The sequence below is a fragment of the Carcharodon carcharias genome, chromosome 18 (genome assembly GCF_017639515.1).
Source record: "Carcharodon carcharias isolate sCarCar2 chromosome 18, sCarCar2.pri, whole genome shotgun sequence".
Lineage (NCBI taxonomy): Eukaryota > Metazoa > Chordata > Chondrichthyes > Lamniformes > Lamnidae > Carcharodon > Carcharodon carcharias.
The window spans coordinates 1,494,716-1,521,798 of NC_054484.1; the positions used below are offsets into that span (position 1 = coordinate 1,494,716).

The window sequence follows — 27,083 nt, forward strand, 5'->3', positions numbered from 1 at the left end:
AGGGTTAGCGGGGCTAACAGGAATGGAGGGTTAGCGGGGCTAACAGGAATGGAGGGTTAGCGGGGCTAACAGGAATGGAGGGTTAGCGGGGCTAACAGGAATGGAGGGTTAGCGGGGCTAACAGGAATGGAGGGTTAGCGGGGCTAACAGGAATGGAGGGTTAGCGGGGCTAACAGGAATGGAGGGTTAGCGGGGCTAACAGGAATGGAGGGTTAGCGGGGCTAACAGGAATGGAGGGTTAGCGGGGCTAACAGGAATGGAGGGTTAGCGGGGCTAACAGGAATGGAGGGTTAGCGGGGCTAACAGGAATGGAGGGTTAGCGGGGCTAACAGGAATGGAGGGTTAGCGGGGCTAACAGGAATGGAGGGTTAGCGGGGCTAACAGGAATGGAGGGTTAGCGGGGCTAACAGGAATGGAGGGTTAGCGGGGCTAACAGGAATGGAGGGTTAGCGGGGCTAACAGGAATGGAGGGTTAGCGGGGCTAACAGGAATGGAGGGTTAGCGGGGCTAACAGGAATGGAGGGTTAGCGGGGCTAACAGGAATGGAGGGTTAGCGGGGCTAACAGGAATGGAGGGTTAGCGGGGCTAACAGGAATGGAGGGTTAGCGGGGCTAACAGGAATGGAGGGTTAGCGGGGCTAACAGGAATGGAGGGTTAGCGGGGCTAACAGGAATGGAGGGTTAGCGGGGCTAACAGGAATGGAGGGTTAGCGGGGCTAACAGGAATGGAGGGTTAGCGGGGCTAACAGGAATGGAGGGTTAGCGGGGCTAACAGGAATGGAGGGTTAGCGGGGCTAACAGGAATGGAGGGTTAGCGGGGCTAACAGGAATGGAGGGTTAGCGGGGCTAACAGGAATGGAGGGTTAGCGGGGCTAACAGGAATGGAGGGTTAGCGGGGCTAACAGGAATGGAGGGTTAGCGGGGCTAACAGGAATGGAGGGTTAGCGGGGCTAACAGGAATGGAGGGTTAGCGGGGCTAACAGGAATGGAGGGTTAGCGGGGCTAACAGGAATGGAGGGTTAGCGGGGCTAACAGGAATGGAGGGTTAGCGGGGCTAACAGGAATGGAGGGTTAGCGGGGCTAACAGGAATGGAGGGTTAGCGGGGCTAACAGGAATGGAGGGTTAGCGGGGCTAACAGGAATGGAGGGTTAGCGGGGCTAACAGGAATGGAGGGTTAGCGGGGCTAACAGGAATGGAGGGTTAGCGGGGCTAACAGGAATGGAGGGTTAGCGGGGCTAACAGGAATGGAGGGTTAGCGGGGCTAACAGGAATGGAGGGTTAGCGGGGCTAACAGGAATGGAGGGTTAGCGGGGCTAACAGGAATGGAGGGTTAGCGGGGCTAACAGGAATGGAGGGTTAGCGGGGCTAACAGGAATGGAGGGTTAGCGGGGCTAACAGGAATGGAGGGTTAGCGGGGCTAACAGGAATGGAGGGTTAGCGGGGCTAACAGGAATGGAGGGTTAGCGGGGCTAACAGGAATGGAGGGTTAGCGGGGCTAACAGGAATGGAGGGTTAGCGGGGCTAACAGGAATGGAGGGTTAGCGGGGCTAACAGGAATGGAGGGTTAGCGGGGCTAACAGGAATGGAGGGTTAGCGGGGGTAACAGGAATGGAGGGTTAGCGGGGGTGAGGCAGTAATGGAGGGTTAGCTGGGGTAACAGGAATGGAGGGTTAGCTGGGGTAACAGGAATGGAGGGTTAGCGGGGGTGAGGCAGGAATGGAGGGTTAGCTGGGGTAACAGGAATGGAGGGTTAGCGGGGGTGAGGCAGGAATGGAGGGTTAGCGGGGGTAACAGGAATGGAGGGTTAGCGGGGGTAACAGGAATGGAGGGTTAGCGGGGGTAACAGGAATGGAGGGTTAGCGGGGGTAACAGGAATGGAGGGTTAGCGGGGGTGAGGCAGGAATGGAGGGTTAGCGGGGGTAACAGGAATGGAGGGTTAGCGGGGGTGAGGCAGGAATGGAGGATTCAGGTTACAATCAGAGCAGCCATGATCTTATTGAATGGTGTCCCTCCTGCTAATGGAAAGGTAACATAGATGGGGAGCGGGTTGCATCGTGGTGTTGTAACTGGACTCATAATCAAGACTCGAGGTAATACTCTGGGAACCCGGCACATTGTGGAATTTGAATTCAATAAAAATCTGGAATTAAAAGTCTAATGGTGACCATGAAATCATTGCCAATTGTTGTAAAAACCCATCTGGTTCACCAATGTCCTTTAGGAAAGGAAATCTGTTGTCCTTACCTGGTCTGGCCTACATGTGACTCCAGACCCACAGCAATGTGGTGACTCTTAACTGCCTCTGAACTGGCCTAGCAAGACACTCAGTGTATCAAACCACTACAAAGTCACAAAGAAGGAACAAAACTATATAGACATCGACCTAGGCACCAGAAACAACAACAGCAAACTCAGCCCTGTCGACCCTGCAAAGGGTCAGCCCTGCTCACTACCATCAGGAGAGCTGTCTAACTGACTAGTCAAGCAACAGCCTGACAAAGTCATCCTCACGGAATCATACCTTACAGATAATGTCCCAGACTCCACCATCACCATCCCTGGATATGTCCTATCCCACCAGCAGGTCTCATGGTATCAGGTCAAACATGGGCAAGGAATCATATCTAGCACAAAGGAAGATGGTTGTGGTTGTTGGAGGTCAGTCACCTCAGCTCCAGGACATCACTGCAGGAGTTCCTCAGGGTGGTGTCCTCGGTCCAACCATCTTCAGCTGCTTCATCAATGACCTTCCTTCCATCATAAGGTCAGAAGTGGGGATGTTCGCTGATGATTGCACAATGTTCAGCACCATTCACGACTCCTCAGATACTGAAGCAGTCCATGTCCAAATGCAGCAAGACCTGGACAATATCTAGGCTTGGGCTGACAAGTCGCAAGTAACATTCATACCACACAAGTGCCAGGCAATAACCATCTCCAACAAGAGAGAATCCAACCATCGCCCCATGACATTCAATGGCATTACCATCACTGAATCCCCTACCAACATCATGGGGGGGTTACCATTGACCAGAAACTGAACTGGACTAGCCATATAAATACTGTGGCTACAAGAGCAGACCAGAGGCTGGGAATCCTGCAGCAAGTAACTCATCTCCTGTCTCCCCAAAGCCTGTCCACCATCTACAAGGCATAAGTCAGGAGTGTGATGGAATACTCCCCACTTGCCTGGATGAGGGCAGCTCCCACAACACTCAAGAAGCTGGACACCATCCAGGACAAAGCAACCCCGCTTGATTGGCACCACATCCACAAACATTCACTCCACAAACATTCACTCCCTCCACTACCGATGCACAGTAGCAGCAGTGTGTACCAGCTACAAGATGCACTGCAGGAATTCACCAAGGCTCTTTTGAAAGCACCTTCCAAACCCACCTACCATCTAGAAGGCCAAGGGCAGCAGATAGATGGGAACACCACCACCTGGAAGATCCCCTCCAAGTCACTCACCATCCTGCCTTGGAAATATATAGACCCAGACATTTACAGCACAGGAGGAGGCCATTCGGCCCATCGTGTCCACACCGGTCAACAAAGATCTGACTACACTAATCCCATTTTCCAGCACTTGGCCCTAACCCTGGAGGCTAAAGCAACGTAAGTGAATATTGAAATACTTCTTAAATGTTATGAGTTTCTCTGACTCAACCACCCTTTCAGGCAGTGAGTTCCAGACTCCCACCACCCTCAACTCCTCTCTACCCTTCTACCTCATACATTAAATCTATGGCCCCTGGTTATTGACCCCTCTACTAATGGAAAAAGTGCCTTCCTATCCACCTTCCTATCCACCCTATCTATGCCCCTCATAATCTTATACACGTTTATCAGGTCCCCTCTCAACCTTCACTGCTCCAAGGAAAACAACCCCAGCCTATCCAATCTTCCCTCATAGCTCAGACCCTCCAGCCCAGGCAGCATCCTGGTAAATCTCCTCTGCACCCTCTCCAGTGCAATCACATCCTTCCTATAATGTACTGACCAGAACTGCACACAGTACTCCTGTTGTGGCCTAACCAGCATTTTATACAGTTCCAGCATAACCTCCCTGCTCTTATATTCTATGCCTCGGCTAATAAAGGCAAGTATCCCATATGCCTTCTTAACCACCTTATCTACCTATGCTGCTACCTTCGGGGATCTGTGGATATGTGCACCAAGGTCCCGCTGATCTTCAGTGTTTTCCAGGGTCCTACCCATTCACAGTGTAGTCCCTTGCCTTGTTAACCCTCCCCAAGCGCATTACCTCACTTTTCTAGATTGAATTCCATTTGCCACTGCTCTGCCCACCTGACCAGTCCATTGATATCCTCCTGCAGTTTACGTCTATCCTTCTCACTATTTACCACCCTAACAATTTTCGTGTCATTCACGAGCTTGATCATACATTTAAGTCCAAATCATTTATGTACACCACAAACAGCAAGGGCCCCAGCACCGAGCCCTGCGGAACCCCACTGGAAACAGACTTCCAGTCACAGAAACATCCCTCGACCATCACCCTCTGCTTCCTGCCTCTCAGCCAATTTTGGATCCAATGTGCCACTTTGCCTTGGATCCCATGGGCTCTTACTTTCTTGACCAGTCTGCCATGAGGGACCTTATCAAAAGCCTTGCTAAAGTCCATGTAGACCACATCAAATGCATTACCCTCATCAACACTCCTGGTTACCTCCTCAAAAAATTCAATCAAATTTGTCAAACATGACCTTCCCTTAACAAATCCATGCTGACTATCCCTGATTAATCCGTGTCTCTCCAAGTGCAGATATATTCTGTCCCTCAGAATTCTTTCTAGTAACTTCCCCATCACCGAGGTTAGACTGACTGGCCTGTAATTTCCTGGTCTATCACTTCCTCCCTTTTTTAATAATGGGACAATGTTAGCAGTTCTCCAGTCCTCTGGCACCTCACCTGTGGCCAGAGAGGATATGAAAATTACTGTCAGGGCTCCTGATATCTCTTCCCTTACCGCCCTCAACAACCTGGGATACATCTCATCTAGCCTGTGGATTTATCCACTTTTCAGGCCGCTAAACTCACTAGTACCTTCTCTCTCTCTCTCTCCCCATGTTAATTCCCTCTAATATTTCACAGTCCTCCACCCTAATGTCAATACCTGCATCGTCCTTTTCCATTGTGAAGACCAACGCAAAGTATTCATTGAGGACTGTACCCATATCTTCCCGGTTCACACACACATTACCTCTATGGTCCACAATTGGCCCTACTCTTTCCCTAGTTATTGTCTTGCTCTTTATATATTTAAAAACCCTTTGCTTTTTCCTTAATTCCACCCACTGATGCTTTCTCATGCACTCTCTTAGCTTTCCTAATATCCTATTTAAGTTCCCCTCTACACTTTTTATACTCCTCGAGGGACTCTGCCATATTGAACCCTCGGTATCTGCCATAAGCTTCTCTTTTTTTCTTAATCCTAACCTTTATGTCCCTTGATGTCCAGGGTTCTCCGGACTTTGTCCCACCCTTGTCTTTACGAGAAGATATTTGCCCTGTACTTTAGCTATTTCCTCCTTGAATGCCTCCCACTGCTCTGACACAGTCTTATCTGCAAGTAGCTGCTCCCAGTCCACTTGGGCCAAATCGTATCTCACCTTAGTAAAATTAGCCTTTCCCCAGTTTAGAACTTTTATTCCCAGTCCAACTTAATCCTTTTCCATAACTATCCTAAATCTAACTGAATTATGGTCACTGTCTCCAAAATGCTCCCCTACTGATACACCTTCCATCTGCCCTGGCTCATTTCCAAATATTAGGCCCAGAACTGCTCCCCTCCTTGTTGGGCTTTCTACGTACTGGCTAAAAAGATTCTCCTGGATGCAACTTAAGAATTTTGCTCCCTCCCTACCTTGCACACAAACTATCCCAGTTAATATTTGGGTAGTTAAAACCCCCAACTATTACTGCCTTATTATTCTTACACTTCTCTGAATTTGATTACATATTTGATCCTTTATCTCTCCCTGACTGTTTGGGGGCCTATAGCACACACCCAACAGCGTGTTTGCCCTTTTTGTGTTTTTTACTTCTACCCATATGGCCTCATTTGATGATCCTTCCAAGACATCATCCCTCCTCACTGCTAGAATTGATTCCCCCCCTCTTCTATCCCCCTCCCTATCTCATCTGAATTCCCTATAACCAGGAATGTTGAGCTGCCAATCCTGCCTGTCTTTTAGCCAAGTCTCGGTTATAGCTCTGATCTCATACTCCCGCGTGCCTATCTGTGCCCTCAGCTCATCTGTCTTATTCCTCAGGTTCCTTGTATTAAAATATATTCCATTTAGCCTTTGCTAAACTTACTTCTTTCTTATCTAGCTGATGTTTCCTCTGCCTTCCAGACTCACTCACCAGCGTTTTAACTTCTAATTCCATCTCAGCTTCTCTCCCCTCTGAACTACTTTTCAGGATCCCATCCCCCTGCCAATTTAGTTTAAATCCCCCCAACAGCATTAGCAAACCTCCCCGCAAGGATGTTGGTCACGTTCCTGTTTAGATGTAACCTGTCCAACTTGTACAGATCCCACCTCCCCCAGAAACGGTCCCAATGCCCCAGGAATCTAAAGCCCTCCCTCCAGCCCCATCTCTCCAGCCACACATTAATCTGCTCTATCCTTCTGTTCCTATACTCACTACTACGTGGCACTGGGAGTAATCCAGAGATTACCACCTTTTGACACCCTGCTTTTCAATTTCCTGCCTAACTCCCTCAAGTCTGTTTGTAGGACCTCACTGGTCCCAACATGGACCATGACCTCTGGCTATTCACCCTCCCCCTTCAGAATATCCTGCAGCTGTTCCATAACACCCTTGACCCTGGTACCCAGGAGGCAACATATCATCCTGGAGTCATGTCTGTGACTGCAGAAGCACCTGTCTACTCCCCTCACTAACAAATCCCCTACCACTATTGTCCTTCCACACTTCTTCCTCCCACCCTGAGCAGCTGGGCCACCCACACTGCCACGGCCTTGGCTCTGATTGGCCTCCACTGAGGAACCGTCACTCTCGCTGTTTTCCAAGGCTGAAAAATGGTTTGCGAGCGAGATGCACTTGGGGGATTCCCTCACTACCTGCCTGGTCCCCTTCTTCTGTCTGGTGGTCACCCATTCCCTCTCTGCTTGCACCTCCTTAAGCTGTGGGGTGACCACATCCTGAGACGTGTTATCCGCGAACCTCAGCCCCGTGAACGCACCGTGGTGCCCTCAGCTGCTGCTCAACCTCCAAAACCCAGAGCTCGAGTCGCCCCAGTCAGAGGCACCTCCTACACACATGGTCATCCAGACCACCAGGAGCGTCTAGGATTTCCCACATAACGCAGGATGCACAAATCACAGGACTGAGCTCCCCAGAACTAAATAGAATATGAACCCTTGCTTTTACTTTACCCTTACTCCTACTTGAGTACAGACTAGATGCTAGATCCTGTAGATGGACTAGGTCCTCTAGGTGCTGCTGACTGCCTATCCCAGGGTCCTCCTCTTCACTGTCACCGGGTCAAAATCCTGGAACTCCCTAACAGCACTGTGGGTGTAGCTACACCACATGGACTGCAGGAATTCAAGAAGGCAGCTCACCACTATCTTCTCAGGGGCAAATAGGGATGGGCAATAAATGCTGGCCCAACCAGTGACACCCACATCCCATGAATGGATAAAAAAAAAAACAGGTACAGGCCTACGAGCACCAACCCTCACTGGGGTACGGGTCCCACACACACTGACTCTCACTGGGGTACGGGTCCCACACACACTGACTCTCACTGGGGTACGGGTCCCACACACACTGACTCTCACTGGGGTACGGGTCCCACACACACTGACTCTCACTGGGGTACGGGTCCCACACACACTGACTCTCACTGGGGTACGGGTCCCACACACACTGACTCTCACTGGGGTACGGGTCCCACACACACTGACTCTCACTGGGGTACGGGTCCCACACACACTGACTCTCACTGGGGTACGGGTCCCACACACACTGACTCTCACTGGGGTACGGGTCCCACACACACTGACTCTCACTGGGGTACGGGTCCCACACACACTGACTCTCACTGGGGTACGGGTCCCACACACACTGACTCTCACTGGGGTACGGGTCCCACACACACTGACTCTCACTGGGGTACGGGTCCCACACACACTGACTCTCACTGGGGTACGGGTCCCACACACACTGACTCTCACTGGGGTACGGGTCCCACACACACTGACTCTCACTGGGGTACGGGTCCCACACACACTGACTCTCACTGGGGTACGGGTCCCACACACACTGACTCTCACTGGGGTACGGGTCCCACACACACTGACTCTCACTGGGGTACGGGTCCCACACACACTGACTCTCACTGGGGTACGGGTCCCACACACACTGACTCTCACTGGGGTACGGGTCCCACACACACTGACTCTCACTGGGGTACGGGTCCCACACACACTGACTCTCACTGGGGTACGGGTCCCACACGCACTGACTCTCACTGGGGTACGGGTCCCACACGCACTGACCCTCACTGGGGTACTGGTCCCACACTCACTGACTCTCACTGGGGTACGGGTCCCACACGCACTGACTCTCACTGGGGTACGGGTCCCACACACACTGACTCTCACTGGGGTACGGGTCCCACACACACTGACCCTCACTGGGGTACGGGTCCCACACACACTGACCCTCACTGGGATACAGGTTCCTCACACACACACTGACCCTCACTGGGATACAGGACCCAAACACACACACTGACCCTCACTGGGGTACAGGTTCCTCACACACACACTGACCCTCACTGGAGTACGGGTCCCACACACACTGACCCTCACTGGGGTACAGGTCCCACACACACTGACCCTCACTGGGGTACAGGTCCCACACACACTGACCCTCACTGGGGTACAGGTCCCACACACACTGACCCTCACTGGGGTACGGGTCCCACACGCACTGACCCTCACTGGGGTACGGGTCCCACACGCACTGACCCTCACTGGGGTACGGGTCCCACACGCACTGACCCTCACTGGGGTACGGGTCCCACACGCACTGACCCTCACTGGGGTACGGGTCCCACACGCACTGACCCTCACTGGGGTACGGGTCCCACACGCACTGACCCTCACTGGGGTACGGGTCCCACACGCACTGACCCTCACTGGGGTACGGGTCCCACACGCACTGACCCTCACTGGGGTACGGGTCCCACACGCACTGACCCTCACTGGGGTACGGGTCCCACACGCACTGACCCTCACTGGGGTACGGGTCCCACACGCACTGACCCTCACTGGGGTACGGGTCCCACACGCACTGACCCTCACTGGGGTACGGGTCCCACACGCACTGACCCTCACTGGGGTACGGGTCCCACACGCACTGACCCTCACTGGGGTACGGGTCCCACACGCACTGACCCTCACTGGGGTACGGGTCCCACACGCACTGACCCTCACTGGGGTACGGGTCCCACACGCACTGACCCTCACTGGGGTACGGGTCCCACACGCACTGACCCTCACTGGGGTACGGGTCCCACACGCACTGACCCTCACTGGGGTACGGGTCCCACACGCACTGACCCTCACTGGGGTACGGGTCCCACACGCACTGACCCTCACTGGGGTACGGGTCCCACACGCACTGACCCTCACTGGGGTACGGGTCCCACACGCACTGACCCTCACTGGGGTACGGGTCCCACACGCACTGACCCTCACTGGGGTACGGGTCCCACACGCACTGACCCTCACTGGGGTACGGGTCCCACACGCACTGACTCTCACTGGGGTACGGGTCCCACACACACTGACTCTCACTGGGGTACGGGTCCCACACTCACTGACTCTCACTGGGGTACGGGTCCCACACACACTGACTCTCACTGGGGTACGGGTCCCACACACACTGACTCTCACTGGGGTACGGGTCCCACACACACTGACTCTCACTGGGGTACGGGTCCCACACTCACTGACTCTCACTGGGGTACGGGTCCCACACTCACTGACTCTCACTGGGGTACGGGTCCCACACACACTGACTCTCACTGGGGTACGGGTCCCACACACACTGACTCTCAATGGGGTACGGGTCCCACACACACTGACTCTCACTGGGGTACGGGTCCCACACACACTGACTCTCACTTGGGTACGGGTCCCACACTCACTGACTCTCACTGGGGTACGGGTCCCACACACACTGACTCTCACTGGGGTACGGGTCCCACACACACTGACTCTCACTGGGGTACGGGTCCCACACACACTGACTCTCACTGGGGTACGGGTCCCACACGCACTGACTCTCACTGGGGTACGGTCCCACACACACTGACTCTCACTGGGGTACGGGTCCCACATACACACACACTGACTCTCACTGGGTTTCTACCTTCTCTGTGCTCATCTTCTCTGGAAGGACAATGATGCACCGATAGTCTTTGACAGCAGCAGCCAGTGCGAGTCCAATCCCTGTGATGAAGACACGGATCATTGGTGAGTGTTTACTGGTGTTAAGGGAGTGAGACTCTAACGCTGAAAACGCGGTGATAATTTGACGTTACCCGTGTTCCCTGAGGTCGGTTCAATGATGGTGTCGCCGGGTTTCAGTTCTCCAGATTTTTCTGCATCTTCGACCATTCGCAAGGCAATTCGATCCTTCACACTGCCACCAGCATTAAAATATTCACACTTCGCCACTGCAACAGAATAAAAGCTCAACTCAGCAACATTCCATATGGTGTAGCAGGATTGTTTAGTATTGGACTGGTAATCCAGAGACCCAGGCTGATGCTCTGGGGACCCGGGTTCAAATCCCACCACAGCAAATGGTGGAATTTAAATACAATAAAAATCTGGAATTAAAAGTCTAACGATGACCATGAAACCATTGTCGATTGTTGTAAAAACCCATCTGGTTCACTAATGTCCTTTAGGGAAGGAAATCTGCCGTCCTTACCTGGTCTGGCCTACATGTGACTCCAGACCCACAGCAATGTGGTGACTCTTAAATGCCCCCTGAACAAGGGCAATTAGGGATGGGTAATAAATGCTGGAATGCCACCCATCTGGGAAAATGGGGGTGGGTTGTTCAGGGTGGGGCTAAGCCTCTGCTCAGTAAGCTGCATTCAAGTCTGGAGTTGAAGGTTATTGGCCTCAGTGCCCAGAGTTTGAGAGAGACTTGACCATTGGCTGTGAAACCTGGTGAAGGGACACGTGTGTATCAGCAAGGTTTTTTAATTCATTCACAGAATGTGGGTGTCACTGGCTGGGCCAGCATTAACTACCCATCCCTAATTGCTCTTGAAAAGGTGGTGGGGAGCTGCCTTTGTGAACCGCTATGGTGTTCCCATCTATCTGCTGCCCTTGCCCTTCTAGATTGCAGTGGTCATGGGTGTGGAAGGTGCTGTGTAAGGAGCCTTGGTGAATTCCTGCAGTGCATCTTGTAGATGGTACACACTGCTGCTACTGTGTGTCGGTGGTGGAGGGAGTGAATGTTTTTGGATGTGGTGCCAATCAAGTGGGCTGCTTTGTCCTGGATGGTGTCAAGCTTCTTGAGTGTTGTGGGAGCTGTACTCATCCAGGGAAGTGGAGAGTATTCCATCACACTCCTGATTTCCCCCTGATTCCCATTGTCTCCAGTTTTACTAGGGCTCCTTGATGCCACACTCGGTCAAATGCTGCCTTGATGTCAAGGGCAGTCACACTCGCCTCACCTCAGGAGTTCAGCTCTTTTGTCCATGTTTGAACCAAGGCTGTAATGAGATCAGGAGCTGAGTGGCCCTGGCGGAACCCAAGCTGGGAGTCAGTAAGCAGGTTATTGCTAAGCAAGTGCCGCTTGATAGTACTGTTGATGACACCTTCCATTACTTTACTGATAATTGAGAGTAGATTGATGGGGCAGTAATTGGCCGGGTTGGATTTGTCCTGCTTTTTGTGTACAGGACATACCTGGACAATTTTCCACATAGCCGGGTAGATGCCAATGTTGTAGCTTGGCTAGGGGCATGGCAATTTCTGGAGCATAAGTCTTCAGTACTATTGCCAGAATATTGTCAGGGCCCATAAGCTTTGCAGTATCCAGTGCCTTCAGCCATTTCTTGATATCACGTGGAGTGAATTGAATTGGCTGAAGACTGGCATCTGTGATGCTGGGGACCTCCGGAGGAGGCCGAGATGGATCATCCACTCAGCACTCTTGGCTGAAGATTGTAGCAAATGCTTCAGCTTTATCTTTTGCACTGATGTGCTGGGCTCCTCCATCATTGAGGATGGGGATATTTGTGGAGTCTCCTCCTCCAGTGAGTTGTTTAATTGTTCACCACCATTCACGACTGGATGTGGCAGGGCTAAGATCTGATCCATTTGTTCTGGGATCACTTAGCTCTGTCTATCACTTGCTGCTTATGCTGTTTGCCATGTAAGTAGTCCTGTGTTATAGCTTCACCAGGTTGACACCTCATTTTTAGGTGTGCCTGGTGCTGCTCCTGACATGCCCTCCTGCACTCTTCACTGAACCAGGGTTGACCCCCCTGGCTTGATGGTAATGGTAGAGTTGGGGATATGCTGGGCCATGAGGTTACAGATTGTGTTCGAGTACAATCCTGCTGCTGCTGATGGCCCACAGAGCCTCATGGATGCCCAGTCTTGAGTTGCTAGATCTGTTCAAAATCTATCCCATTTAGCACGGTGGTAGTGCCACACTACACGATGGAAGGTATCCTCAATGTGAAGACAGGACTTCGTCTCCACAATGACTGTGCGGTGGTCACTCCTCCCGATACTGTCATGGACAGGTGCATCTGTGACAGGCAGGTTGTGAGGATGAGGTCAAGTATGTTTTTCCCTTTTGTTGGTTCCCTCACTACCTGCTGCAGACCCAGTCTAGCAGCTATGTCATTTAGGATTCAGCCAGCTCAGTCAGTGGTGGTGCTACCGAGCCACTATTGGTGATGGACGTTGAAGTCCCCCACCCAGAGTACATTCTGCACCCTTTCCACCCTCAGTGCTTCCTCCAAGTGGTGTTCAACGTGGTGGAGCACTGATTCATCAGCTGAGGGAGGGCGGTACGTGGTAATCAGCAGGAGGTTTCCTTGCCCATGTTTGACCTGATGCCATGAGACTTCATGGGGTCTGGGGTTGATGTTGAGGACTCTGAGGGCAACTCCCTCCTGACTGTATACCACTGTGCCTCCACCTCTGCTGGGTCTGTCCTACCGGTGGGACAGGACATACCCAGGGATGGTGATGGCGGTGCCTGGGACGTTGTTGATATCAGGTTTAAGCTAGTCCTAGATTTTATTAATAGAGGCATAGAGTAGAAGAGCAAGGTTATGTTAACTTTGCAGAATACACTAGTTCAGCCTCAGCCAGAGTTTTGCGCTCCGTTCTGGGATTCCCTTAAGGATGTGAAGACAATAGAGGAATGCAGAAAAAATTCACGAAAATTGGTTCCAGGGATGAGGAACTTCAGTTTTGAAGATTCATTGGAGAAGGTTGGGGCTGTTTTCCTTGAAGAAAAGGAAGTCAAGGGGAGATCTGGTAGAGAGATTCAAATCATGAGGGGTCTGGGCAGAGATCTGGGATAGGGAGAAACTGTTGCCACTAGTGAAAGGATTGGGAACGAGACGGCACAGACTTTAAGTAACTTGCAGAAGTGATATGAGGAGAAATGTTTTCACGGAGCAAGTGGTTAGGGTCTGGAATGCACTGTCTGAGAGTGTGGGGGGAGACAGGGTCAATCGAGTGGTTAGGATCTGGAATGCACAGAGTGTGGTGGAGACAGGGTCAATCGAGTGGTTAGGGTCTGGAATGCACTGAGTGTGTGGGGGAGACAGGGTCAATCGAAGCATTCAAAAGGGAATTAGGCGGTTATCTGATAGGAGGAATGTGCAGGGTTACAGGGAGGTGAGAGAGCGGCACTAGGTTAACAGCTCATTCGGAGAATCAGTGCAGACATGATGGGCTGAATGGCCTCCTGCACTGTAACAATTCTGTGAAAGTCTCTTTTTCCAGCTTTTTTGTTTTTGTTTCAGATTTCCAGCATCTGCAGTATTTTGCCTTTGCAATTGTCAAACAGGTTTGAGGTGCTCACAATCTGTGTGGATGAAAGCGAGATCTGCAGGGTGGACGAGCTAACTGACCATGGCACCATGGTACAGGAAGCTGTTCAAATGGGGGGAGCTAAAAGGAATGTTCCGGCAGTAGACGATAGTATAGTCAGGGGGATTGACACCGTTCTCTGAAGCGAAGAGCATGACTCCAGACGGCTGCATTGCCTGCCCGGTACCAGGGTGCAGGACATCTACTCAGGGCTGGTGAGGAACTTACGATGGGAGGTAGAGGATCCAGTCGTAATGCTCCATGTACGTACTAATGACATAAGCAGGAGAAAGAAGGAGGTTCTGCATAGTCAGTATGAGGACCTAGACACCAAATTAAGAAGCAGAACCTCAAAGCTCATAATCTCTGGATTATTACCTGAGCCACATGCAAATTGGGATAGGACAAATCAGATTAGGGAGATGAATGTGTGGCTCAAAGACAGCTGTGGGAGAAGTGGGTTCCGGTTCGTGGGGCACTGGCACCAGCACTGGGGAAAATGGGATCTGTACCGTTGGGACGGTCTACACCCAAACAGTGCTGGAGCAAGTGTACTAGCGAGCCACATAACTAGGGAAGTATACAAGGAAAAACAAGTCAATCTGAAAGGCAGAGTGTATATAGTCAAGTTAAGGCACAAGGGAGCACAGCAAGGCTGGATGGCATTTATTTTAATGCAAGGAGTCTTGTAAGTAAGACAGATGAGTTGAGGGTGTCAGTTAACACATGGGGATATGATATCATTGTTATCACAGAGACATGGTTGAGGGAGGGGCAGGACTGGCAGCTCAATATTCAGGGGTATAGAATATTTAGACGAAAGACTGAGGCGGTGTAAAAGGAGGTGGTCTCACAATATTGATCAGAGTCAATTACTGCAGCAAGGAGGGATGGTATCTTAAAAGCTTCCTCAAGTCTACGCGGTGGATAAAGGGGAGCCAGTAGACGTACTGTGCTTGGATTTCCAGAAGACATTTGATAAAATGTCACATCAAGGTTATTATAGAAAATAAAAGTGTATGGTGTAGGGGGTAACATATTAGCCTGGATAGAAGATTGGCTGGCAGAAAACAGAGTATGTATAAATGGGTCTTTTTTCTGACTGGCAGGATGTGATGAGTGGAGTCCCACAGGGGTCTGTGCTGGGGCCTCAACATTTTACAATTTATATCAATAACTTAGATGAGGGACATCAAGGCATGGTAGCTAAATTTTCATATGACACTTAGGTAGAAAAGTGTGTTGTGAAGAGGACATCATGCATTTGCAGACAGATATGGACAGGTTGAGTGAGTGGGAAAAGATCTGGCAGATGGAGTATAATGTAGGAAAGTGTGATGTTGTTCACTTTGGCAGGAAGAATAAAAAAGCAGAGTATTACTTAAACAGAGAACGGCTGCAGAATTCCGAGGTGCAGAGGGATCTCGGTGCTCTTGGCACAAAAACAGAAAATACTGGAAAAACTCAGCAGATCTAACAGCACCTGTGGAGAGGAGGACAGAGTTAACATTTCATGTCCGTATGACTCTTCTTCTCTGGGTCATAAGGACTTGAAATATTAACTTTGTTTTTTTCTCTCCCCAGATGCTATTAGACCTGCTGAGTTTTTCCAGCATTTTCGGTTTTTATTTCAGATTTCCAGCATCTGCAGTATTTTGCTTTTATCTAGGTCTTTCTGGACATGAGTCACAAAAAGTTAGTATGCAGGTGCAGCAAGTAATTAAGAAGACTAATGGAATGTTATCCTTTATTAGGAGAGGGATTGAGCTTAAAAGTAAGATGTTATGCTTCAGTTATACAGGGCATTGGTGAGACTACATCTCGAATACTGTGTGCAGTTTTGGTCTCCTTATTTAAGGAAGGATGTAAATGTGCTGGAGGTGGTTCAGAGGAGGTTTACTAGATTGATACCTGGAATGAGTGGGTTGTCTTATGAGGAAAGGTTGGACAGACTGGGCTTGTTTCCACTGGAGTTTAGAAGAGTGAGGGGTGATTTGATTGAAGTATAAGACCTTGAATGATCTTGACAAGGTGGACATGGAAAGGAAATTTCATCTTGTGGGTAAGTGCAGAACTAGGGGGTACTGTTTTAAAATTAGGGGTTTCTCTTTTAGGGCAGAGATGAGGAGAATTTTTTTCTCTCACAGGGTTGTGCGACTTTGGAACTTTGCCTCAGAAGGCGGTGGAGGCGGGGTCATTGAATATTTTTAAGGCGGAATTTGATAGATTCTTGTTAAGCAAGGGAATCAAAGGTTATCGGGGATAGATGAGAACATGGAATTCGAAACACAAACAGATCAGCCACGATCCTAATGAACAGCGGAACAGGCTGGAGGATCTGAATGACCTACTGCTGCTCCTAACTCGTATGTTAATATATTCCATCCCCCTTGTAGTTGGTTCTGTAACCATTGCCTAAAAAAAATCTCAGTCCCAAGTCTTGAAATTTGCACCTCAGCAGCTTTTTTGTGAGAAGGGCTTATGTGACCCCACCTAATCAGCCTGGCTGAAATCCCATGGTCCTGCTCTTTCACTCAACCAGAGGAAACACTTTCTCTCCATCTACCTCCTCTCATCATCTCACCTTGATTAGGTCTGTCATCAGTTTAACCCTCACCTTGGCTGCCCTCACACTTTAACACTGCATGGATAAAAGTGGTCAGTCACACAATGACAGAATTGTTACAGTGCAGAAGGAGGCCATTCAGCCCATCGTGTCTGCACTGGCTCTCTGAATGAGCAACTCACCTAGTTCTATTCTCCTGCTTTCTCCCCATGACCCTACACATTTTCTCTTTTCAGGTAACAGTCTAATTCCCTTTTGAATGTTTCAATTGCACCAGTCTGCACCACAGTCAGGCAGTGCATTCCAGACCCTAATCACTTGCAGTGTGAAAATGTTTCTCCTCATAACTTCTGCTTCTTTTGCTAATCACTTTAAATCTGTGCCCTCTCGTTCTTCATCCTTTCACAAGTGGGAACAGCTTCTCCCTATCTACACTGTTCAGCCCCCTCATGATTTTGAAAATCTCTATCAAATCTCCTCTCAGCCTTCCCCTTTCCAAGGAGAACACTCCAGAGGTCTCTAATTTATCCTCATAACTGAAGTTCCTCATCCCTGGATCTTTCTTGTGAATCTTTTCTGCACTTTCAGTCTTCCTGCTGCCATTGGCCAGCATGAGATTTGGCTGTGATATTCTGATAGTCAAGCGGCTGCTGACACCTCCATTTGGAGTCAGTATCACAGGCTGGTGAACTGGTTCCTTTGGGAAATCAAAAGAAAGGCAGGGCCTGAGCAAGACTGACCCACAGATAGACAAGAGCTGGAAAAAGGAACATAAGGAGCAGGAGTAGACCATTCAGCCCCTCAAGCCTGCTCTAGCTTTCAATATGATCATAGCTGATCTTTGGCTTAAACTCCACTTTCCCCCTCCCAACTCGCTTCCATATCCCTCATAGAAAAGCAAACACTGCTGATTCTGGAAATCCAAGAGAAAAACAGAAATTGCTGGAAATGCTCAGAAGGTCAGGTTCTGTGAAGAGAAAAACAAAGTTAACATTTCCAGCATTTTTTGTTTTTACCCCAAATCCCTCGATTCCCTGAGACACCAAAAATCTGTCCATCCCAGCTTTAAATTTATTCAACGATGGATCATCCACAGCCCTCTGGGATAGAGAATTCCAAAGATTCACAACGCTCTGAGTGAAGAAATTTCTCCTCACTTTACTCCTAAATAATCAGCCCCTTATCCTGAGACTGTGGCCCCCAGGATTTTGTTTCCACTGGTCAGGGAATCTCTCCCTTTCTCTCAGCATCTGCCCTATCAAACCCCTTCAGAATCTAGGATGTTTCAATGAGATTGCCTCTCATTCTTCTAAACTCCAGAGAATAAAGACCCAATTTACTCAGATTCTCATCATAATACAACCCTATGGGGAGGGTAGACATACTGAGAACATCACTGGGCTGGTAATTCAGAGGCGCAGGTGACTGCTCTGGGGCCGCGGGTTCAAATCCCAGCGTGACAGCTGGTGGAATCTAAATCTCCAATTAATAAATCTGGAATTGATAACTAGTCTCAGTAATGGTGACCATGAAACTACCATCGATTGTTGTAAAAACCTTTTAGGGAAGGAAATCTGTCATCCTTACCTGGTTTGGCCTACATGTGACTCCAGACCCACAGCAATGTGGTTGACTCTTAAAAGCCCTCTGAAATGGCCGAGCAAGACACTCAGTTGAGTTAGGGATGAGCAACACATGCTGGCCCAGCCAGCGTCACCCACATCCCAAAGCCTTTCATCCCAATGAACCTTCACTGAAGTACCTTTCTTAAATCAGACAGGTTATAACCAGACTTTCCTACTTTTATACTCTCTATAATAAAAACTAACATTCAATTTGCCTTCCTATTTACCTGAAGCACCTGCATATTAACTTTGTGATTCTTCTATGAGCACTGCCTAGTTTATCTGCAGATGGCGAAGAAACCCCAACAATAAACTGCCCCTTACCCCACAGTAATTTCTCCAGCTACACAGGAACTTACAGAGTTCACACTTGAGTCCATGGGCACTAGCGATCTTGTTGAGACGAACCATTGGGGTGTTGCCAATTTTGCTGAGAATATTGGGCAGGATGTCAGGAACTGGTGACCTGAGAATTAAGAATCAAATCAGAAACTAAATTCACTAAAAATGATAGAATAGGAGGCCATTCAGCACAGCATAGCACAACCTCCTGCCCCTCATCACTTTCCCCACCAAGAAATCCCTGTCCTAATCCAGGGATCCATCCTTCTGTCAGATATCTCGCCTATTCTTCAGTCCCTCTTTTAACTAGATCTGGTGCTTGGGCTCAAGGTCACTCACTGGCCTGGGGCCACTGCAAGGCTAAGAGGGGAGGGGCGGGGCAGGGCAAGGCACCCCTGGCCCACCCCAGGCCAATCCATGGGCTTGGTTGGGGGTGGGGGGGGGGGGAGGTGGGAAAAATGAGCCAATCACATGAGGCTAGGCTGACTATGGACCAATCAGGAGGGACAGGCGGAGGGCAATGGACCAATCAGGAGGGACAGGCGGAGGGCAATGGACCAATCAGGAGGGACAGGCGGAGGGCAATGGACCAATCAGGAGGGACAGGCGGAGGGCAATGGACCAATCAGGAGGGACAGGCGGAGGGCAATGGACCAATCAGGAGGGACAGGCGGAGGGCAATGGACCAATCAGGAGGGACAGGCGGAGGGCAATGGACCAATCAGGAGGGACAGGCGGAGGGCAATGGACCAATCAGGAGGGACAGGCAGAGGGCAATGGACCAATCTGACTCTGACACCAGTTTCAACCTGATTGGAGAGAAAATTTCAACCTCCAGCTAAAAATAAATCAGTCTAAAATTATCAAGGACACGGTGTGACTATAAACAGCTGCCAAACTCATGCAGACTGAGAGCCAGTGCCCAACCTTCGCCAACACCTCTCTCCCCGACTCTACCCTGTCTCCCACCCACCCTCTACCCCCCCACCACTCACGGGCTCTGGTGTCTGTGGGGGGACTGGCTCAGGGGGGCCCCAGGCTGCCAGGTGCATCGACTTGGCAGGTTGGGTCTGATCCATTTTCTTTCGGTTGCTCCGATCCCATTGATAATCCGGTGCCGGGATCCGTTCATCTCCCTCGTCTCCAATTCTGCTGATTGCATCATGGCCTGAAACAAAAAACCTCATTATTCACCTGCCCAGCCACATTTAATAGAGAGAGAGAGAGAGATAAAGAGAGGTCCTGCTGCAAGGAAATCTACTCCAACTAAAACATATTCATGTTTAACTGCAGAAGAATCCAGGCCTGCAGAAAGCTGTGACTGGTACTGAGCTGTTTTATCAACTATCACATTGCTAACTTTTCTCATATCCATTGCAAGGTCTCAGATCTCAAACATTAACTCTCTTTCCCCCTCACTCCCCATAACATGTTGCCAAACCTGCTGAGTATTTCCTCTGAGTTTATCCTCGCAGACTGAAGAAACTTTGCCTTCAATGAGTTAGGGAGAGAGAGCCCAGATATTCTCCGTCCCCAGAAACAGCAGTGCAAAGAGCGCGCGAGAGAGAGAGAGAGAGAGAGAGAGAGCGTGCGAGAGCCAGCGAGAGAGAGCGAGAGAGAGTCCTCCTCCAGTGAATTGTTTAATTGTCCACCACCATTCACGACTGGAAGTGGGAGGTATGCAGATTGTTCACATTGTGAAGCAAGCAAGGCCAACTGTATTAAAATGCAAGTTATTTAGTAGCTCTTTAACTAGCTTAATATTAAGGTGTATCATTCTATTCTTGCGTATAATGTGTGTCATATAGTTTGAGATTATATAATGAGAGTTATCTTCAAATAAATATTTATAGGACAGAACTGTGAAAAGAAGTAGCCACAGCAGATCTACCTTACCATTAACAAAAATATTTAACAAAGTTTACAATAATGAATATCAAGGGAGAGAGAGAGCAGGGGGTGGGAGAGAGCGAGAGCGAGAGAGAGAGAGAGAAAGAGAGCAGGGGGTGGGAGAGAGCGAGAGAGAGAGAGAGAAAGAGAGCAGGGGGTGGGAGAGAGCGAGAGAGAGAGAGAGAGAGAGCAGGGGGTGGGAGAGAGCGAGAGAGAGCGAGAGAGAGAGAGAGAGCAAGCAGGGGGTGGGAGAGAGCGAGAGAGAGAGAGAGAGAGAGCAGGGGGTGGGAGAGAGCGAGAGAGAGAGAGAGAAAGAGAGAGAGCAGGGGGTGGGAGAGAGCGAGAGAGCGAGAGAGAGAGAGAGAGAGAGAGAGAGAGAGAGCAGGGGATGGGAGAGAGCGAGAGAGAGAGAGAGAGAGCAGGGGGTGGGAGAGAGCGAGAGAGAGAGAGAGAAAGAGAGAGAGCAGGGGATGGGAGAGAGCGAGAGAGCGAGAGAGAGAGAGAGAGAGCAGGGGATGGGAGAGAGCGAGAGAGCGAGGATGAGAGAGAGAGAGAGAGAGAGAGAGAGAGCAGGGGGTGGGAGAGAGCAAGAGAGAGAGAGAGAGAGAGCAGGGGGTGGGAGAGAGCGAGAGAGCGAGAGAGAGAGAGAGAGAGCAGGGGGTGGGAGAGAGCAAGAGAGAGAGAGAGAGAGCAGGGGGTGGGAGAGAGCGAGAGAGGAGAGAGAGAGCAGAGAGAGCGAGAGAGAGAGAGGGAGGAGAGAGGAGAGGAGAGGAGAGAGAGCAGGGGGGCGGGTAGAGCGAGAGAGGGGCGAGAGCGAGAGAGAGAGCGAGAGAGCAGGGGGCGGGAGAGAGCGAGAGAGAGAGCGAGAGAGCAGGGGGCGGGAGAGAGCGAGAGAGAGAGCGAGAGAGCAGGGGGCGGGAGAGAGCGAGAGAGAGAGCGAGAGAGCAGGGGGCGGGAGAGAGCGAGAGAGAGAGCGAGAGAGCAGGGGGCGGGAGAGAGCGAGAGAGAGAGCGAGAGAGCAGGGGGCGGGAGAGAGCGAGAGAGAGAGCGAGAGAGCAGGGGGCGGGAGAGAGCGAGAGAGAGAGCGAGAGAGCAGGGGGCGGGAGAGAGCGAGAGAGAGAGCGAGAGAGCAGGGGCGGGAGAGAGCGAGAGAGAGAGCGAGAGAGCGGGGGGGGGAGAGAGCGAGAGAGAGAGCGAGAGAGCAGGGGGCGGGAGAGAGCGAGAGAGAGAGCGAGAGAGCAGGGGGCGGGAGAGAGCGAGAGAGAGAGCGAGAGAGCAGGGGGCGGGAGAGAGCGAGAGAGAGAGCGAGAGAGCAGGGGGCGGGAGAGAGCGAGAGAGAGAGCGAGAGAGCAGGGGGCGGGAGAGAGCGAGAGAGAGAGCGAGAGAGCAGGGGGCGGGGAGAGAGCGAGAGAGAGAGCGAGAGAGCAGGGGGCGGGAGAGAGCGAGAGAGAGAGCGAGAGAGCAGGGGGCGGGAGAGAGCGAGAGAGAGAGCGAGAGAGCAGGGGGCGGGAGAGAGCGAGAGAGAGAGCGAGAGAGCAGGGGGCGGGAGAGAGCGAGAGAGAGAGCGAGAGAGCAGGGGGCGGGAGAGAGCGAGAGAGAGAGCGAGAGAGCAGGGGGCGGGAGAGAGCGAGAGAGAGAGCGAGAGAGCAGGGGGCGGGAGAGAGCGAGAGAGAGAGCGAGAGAGCAGGGGGCGGGAGAGAGCGAGAGAGAGAGCGAGAGAGCAGGGGGCGGGAGAGAGCGAGAGAGAGAGCGAGAGAGCAGGGGGCGGGAGAGAGCGAGAGAGAGAGCGAGAGAGCAGGGGGCGGGAGAGAGCGAGAGAGAGAGCGAGAGAGCAGGGGGCGGGAGAGAGCGAGAGAGAGAGCGAGAGAGCAGGGGGCGGGAGAGAGCGAGAGAGAGAGCGAGAGAGCAGGGGGCGGGAGAGAGCGAGAGAGAGAGCGAGAGAGCAGGGGGCGGGAGAGAGCGAGAGAGAGAGCGAGAGAGCAGGGGGCGGGAGAGAGCGAGAGAGAGAGCGAGAGAGCAGGGGGCGGGAGAGAGCGAGAGAGAGAGCGAGAGAGCAGGGGGCGGGAGAGAGCGAGAGAGAGAGCGAGAGAGCAGGGGGCGGGAGAGAGCGAGAGAGAGAGCGAGAGAGCAGGGGGCGGGAGAGAGCGAGAGAGAGAGCGAGAGAGCAGGGGGCGGGAGAGAGCGAGAGAGAGAGCGAGAGAGCAGGGGGCGGGAGAGAGCGAGAGAGAGAGCGAGAGAGCAGGGGGCGGGAGAGAGCGAGAGAGAGAGCGAGAGAGCAGGGGGCGGGAGAGAGCGAGAGAGAGAGCGAGAGAGCAGGGGGCGGGAGAGAGCGAGAGAGAGAGCGAGAGAGCAGGGGGCGGGAGAGAGCGAGAGAGAGAGCGAGAGAGCAGGGGGCGGGAGAGAGCGAGAGAGAGAGCGAGAGAGCAGGGGGCGGGAGAGAGCGAGAGAGAGAGCGAGAGAGCAGGGGGCGGGAGAGAGCGAGAGAGAGAGCGAGAGAGCAGGGGGCGGGAGAGAGCGAGAGAGAGAGCGAGAGAGCAGGGGGCGGGAGAGAGCGAGAGAGAGAGCGAGAGAGCAGGGGGCGGGAGAGAGCGAGAGAGAGAGCGAGAGAGCAGGGGGCGGGAGAGAGCGAGAGAGAGAGCGAGAGAGCAGGGGGCGGGAGAGAGCGAGAGAGAGAGCGAGAGAGCAGGGGGCGGGAGAGAGCGAGAGAGAGAGCGAGAGAGCAGGGGGCGGGAGAGAGCGAGAGAGAGAGCGAGAGAGCAGGGGGCGGGAGAGAGCGAGAGAGAGAGCGAGAGAGCAGGGGGCGGGAGAGAGCGAGAGAGAGAGCGAGAGAGCAGGGGGCGGGAGAGAGCGAGAGAGAGAGCGAGAGAGCAGGGGGCGGGAGAGAGCGAGAGAGAGAGCGAGAGAGCAGGGGGCGGGAGAGAGCGAGAGAGAGAGCGAGAGAGAGCAGGGGGCGGGAGAGAGCGAGAGAGAGAGCGAGAGAGCAGGGGGCGGGAGAGAGCGAGAGAGAGAGCGAGAGAGCAGGGGGCGGGAGAGAGCGAGAGAGAGAGCGAGAGAGCAGGGGGCGGGAGAGAGCGAGAGAGAGAGCGAGAGAGCAGGGGGCGGGAGAGAGCGAGAGAGAGAGCGAGAGAGCAGGGGGCGGGAGAGAGCGAGAGAGAGAGCGAGAGAGCAGGGGGCGGGAGAGAGCGAGAGAGAGAGCGAGAGAGCAGGGGGCGGGAGAGAGCGAGAGAGAGAGCGAGAGAGCAGGGGGCGGGAGAGAGCGAGAGAGAGAGCGAGAGAGCAGGGGGCGGGAGAGAGCGAGAGAGAGAGCGAGAGAGCAGGGGGCGGGAGAGAGCGAGAGAGAGAGCGAGAGAGCAGGGGGCGGGAGAGAGCGAGAGAGAGAGCGAGAGAGCAGGGGGCGGGAGAGAGCGAGAGAGAGAGCGAGAGAGCAGGGGGCGGGAGAGAGCGAGAGAGAGAGCGAGAGAGCAGGGGGCGGGAGAGAGCGAGAGAGAGAGCGAGAGAGCAGGGGGCGGGAGAGAGCGAGAGAGAGAGCGAGAGAGCAGGGGGCGGGAGAGAGCGAGAGAGAGAGCGAGAGAGCAGGGGGCGGGAGAGAGCGAGAGAGAGAGCGAGAGAGCAGGGGGCGGGAGAGAGCGAGAGAGAGAGCGAGAGAGCAGGGGGCGGGAGAGAGCGAGAGAGAGAGCGAGAGAGCAGGGGGCGGGAGAGAGCGAGAGAGAGAGCGAGAGAGCAGGGGGCGGGAGAGAGCGAGAGAGAGAGCGAGAGAGCAGGGGGCGGGAGAGAGCGAGAGAGAGAGCGAGAGAGCAGGGGGCGGGAGAGAGCGAGAGAGAGAGCGAGAGAGCAGGGGGCGGGAGAGAGCGAGAGAGAGAGCGAGAGAGCAGGGGGCGGGAGAGAGCGAGAGAGAGAGCGAGAGAGCAGGGGGCGGGAGAGAGCGAGAGAGAGAGCGAGAGAGCAGGGGGCGGGAGAGAGCGAGAGAGAGAGCGAGAGAGCAGGGGGCGGGAGAGAGCGAGAGAGAGAGCGAGAGAGCAGGGGGCGGGAGAGAGCGAGAGAGAGAGCGAGAGAGCAGGGGGCGGGAGAGAGCGAGAGAGAGAGCGAGAGAGCAGGGGGCGGGAGAGAGCGAGAGAGAGAGCGAGAGAGCAGGGGGCGGGAGAGAGCGAGAGAGAGAGCGAGAGAGCAGGGGGCGGGAGAGAGCGAGAGAGAGAGCGAGAGAGCAGGGGGCGGGAGAGAGCGAGAGAGAGAGCGAGAGAGCAGGGGGCGGGAGAGAGCGAGAGAGAGAGCGAGAGAGCAGGGGGCGGGAGAGAGCGAGAGAGAGAGCGAGAGAGCAGGGGGCGGGAGAGAGCGAGAGAGAGAGCGAGAGAGCAGGGGGCGGGAGAGAGAGAGAGAGAGAGCGAGCAGGGGGCGGGAGAGAGCGAGAGAGAGAGCGAGAGCAGGGGGCGGGAGAGAGCGAGAGAGCGAGAGAGAGAGAGCGAGAGAGCAGGGGGCGGGAGAGAGCGAGAGAGCGAGCAGGGGGCGGGAGAGAGCGAGAGAGCGAGCAGGGGCGGGAGAGAGCGAGAGAGCGAGCAGGGGGCGGGAGAGAGCGAGAGAGCGAGCAGGGGGCGGGAGAGAGCGAGAGAGCGAGCAGGGGGGCGGGAGAGAGCGAGAGAGCGAGCAGGGGGCGGGAGAGAGCGAGAGAGCGAGCAGGGGGCGGGAGAGAGCGAGAGAGCGAGCAGGGGGGCGGGAGAGAGCGAGAGAGCGAGCAGGGGGCGGGAGAGAGCGAGAGAGCGAGCAGGGGGGCGGGAGAGAGCGAGAGAGCGAGCAGGGGGCGGGAGAGAGCGAGAGAGCGAGCAGGGGGCGGGAGAGAGCGAGAGAGCGAGCAGGGGGCGGGAGAGAGCGAGAGAGCGAGCAGGGGGGCGGGAGAGAGCGAGAGAGCGAGCAGGGGGCGGGAGAGAGCGAGAGAGCGAGCAGGGGGCGGGAGAGAGCGAGAGAGCGAGCAGGGGGCGGGAGAGAGCGAGAGAGCGAGCAGGGGGCGGGAGAGAGCGAGAGAGCGAGCAGGGGGCGGGAGAGAGCGAGAGAGCGAGCAGGGGGCGGGAGAGAGCGAGAGAGCGAGCAGGGGGCGGGAGAGAGCGAGAGAGCGAGCAGGGGGCGGGAGAGAGCGAGAGAGCGAGCAGGGGGCGGGAGAGAGCGAGAGAGCGAGCAGGGGGCGGGAGAGAGCGAGAGAGCGAGCAGGGGGCGGGAGAGAGCGAGAGAGCGAGCAGGGGGCGGGAGAGAGCGAGAGAGCGAGCAGGGGGCGGGAGAGAGCGAGAGAGCGAGCAGGGGGCGGGAGAGAGCGAGAGAGCGAGCAGGGGGCGGGAGAGAGCGAGAGAGCGAGCAGGGGGCGGGAGAGAGCGAGAGAGCGAGCAGGGGGCGGGAGAGAGCGAGAGAGCGAGCAGGGGGGCGGGAGAGAGCGAGAGAGCGAGCAGGGGGCGGGAGAGAGCGAGAGAGCGAGCAGGGGGCGGGAGAGAGCGAGAGAGCGAGCAGGGGGCGGGAGAGAGCGAGAGAGCGAGCAGGGGGCGGGAGAGAGCGAGAGAGCGAGCAGGGGGCGGGAGAGAGCGAGAGAGCGAGCAGGGGGCGGGAGAGAGCGAGAGAGCGAGCAGGGGGCGGGAGAGAGCGAGAGAGCGAGCAGGGGGCGGGAGAGAGCGAGAGAGCGAGCAGGGGGCGGGAGAGAGCGAGAGAGCGAGCAGGGGGCGGGAGAGAGCGAGAGAGCGAGCAGGGGGCGGGAGAGAGCGAGAGAGCGAGCAGGGGGCGGGAGAGAGCGAGAGAGCGAGCAGGGGGCGGGAGAGAGCGAGAGAGCGAGCAGGGGGGCGGGAGAGAGCGAGAGAGCGAGCAGGGGGCGGGAGAGAGCGAGAGAGCGAGCAGGGGGGCGGGAGAGAGCGAGAGAGCGAGCAGGGGGCGGGAGAGAGCGAGAGAGCGAGCAGGGGGCGGGAGAGAGCGAGAGAGCGAGCAGGGGGCGGGAGAGAGCGAGAGAGCGAGCAGGGGGCGGGAGAGAGCGAGAGAGCGAGCAGGGGGCGGGAGAGAGCGAGAGAGCGAGCAGGGGCGGAGAGAGCGAGAGAGCGAGCAGGGGGCGGGAGAGAGCGAGAGAGCGAGCAGGGGGCGGGAGAGAGCGAGAGAGCGAGCAGGGGGCGGGAGAGAGCGAGAGAGCGAGCAGGGGGCGGGAGAGAGCGAGAGAGAGAGCGAGAGAGCGAGCAGGGGGCGGGAGAGAGCGAGAGAGAGAGCAGGGGGCGGGAGAGAGCGAGAGAGAGAGCAGGGGGCGGGAGAGAGCGAGAGAGAGAGCAGGGGGCGGGAGAGAGCGAGAGAGAGAGCAGGGGGCGGGAGAGAGCGAGAGAGAGAGCAGGGGGCGGGAGAGAGCGAGAGAGCGAGAGAGAGAGAGAGAGCGAGCAGGGGGCGGGAGAGAGCGAGAGAGAGAGCGAGAGAGCGAGCAGGGGGGCGGGAGAGAGCGAGAGAGAGAGCGAGAGAGCGAGCAGGGGGCGGGAGAGAGCGAGGAGAGAGAGCGAGAGAGCG

The 27,083-nt window shown here is 54.3% G+C and overlaps 1 protein-coding gene across 3 annotated transcripts in view; it reads right to left on the reverse strand.

Moving 5' to 3' along the window:
- Positions 1–27,083, reverse strand: part of cbsa (cystathionine beta-synthase a) — a 59,795-nt gene that overhangs the window by 25,191 nt on the left and 7,521 nt on the right. For 2 of the 3 annotated variants that reach the window (XM_041211223.1, XM_041211225.1), the window contains exons 2-5: positions 19,682–19,854; positions 18,704–18,810; positions 10,616–10,750; positions 10,444–10,523 (exon numbers count right to left, since the gene is read on the reverse strand). In XM_041211223.1, the coding sequence (XP_041067157.1) occupies positions 10,444–10,523; positions 10,616–10,750; positions 18,704–18,810; positions 19,682–19,854 (495 nt within the window). Of the gene's footprint in view, positions 1–10,443; positions 10,524–10,615; positions 10,751–18,703; positions 18,811–19,681; positions 19,855–20,127; positions 20,262–27,083 lie in introns of those variants that run through there. The other variant, XM_041211224.1, reaches the window with a different exon arrangement.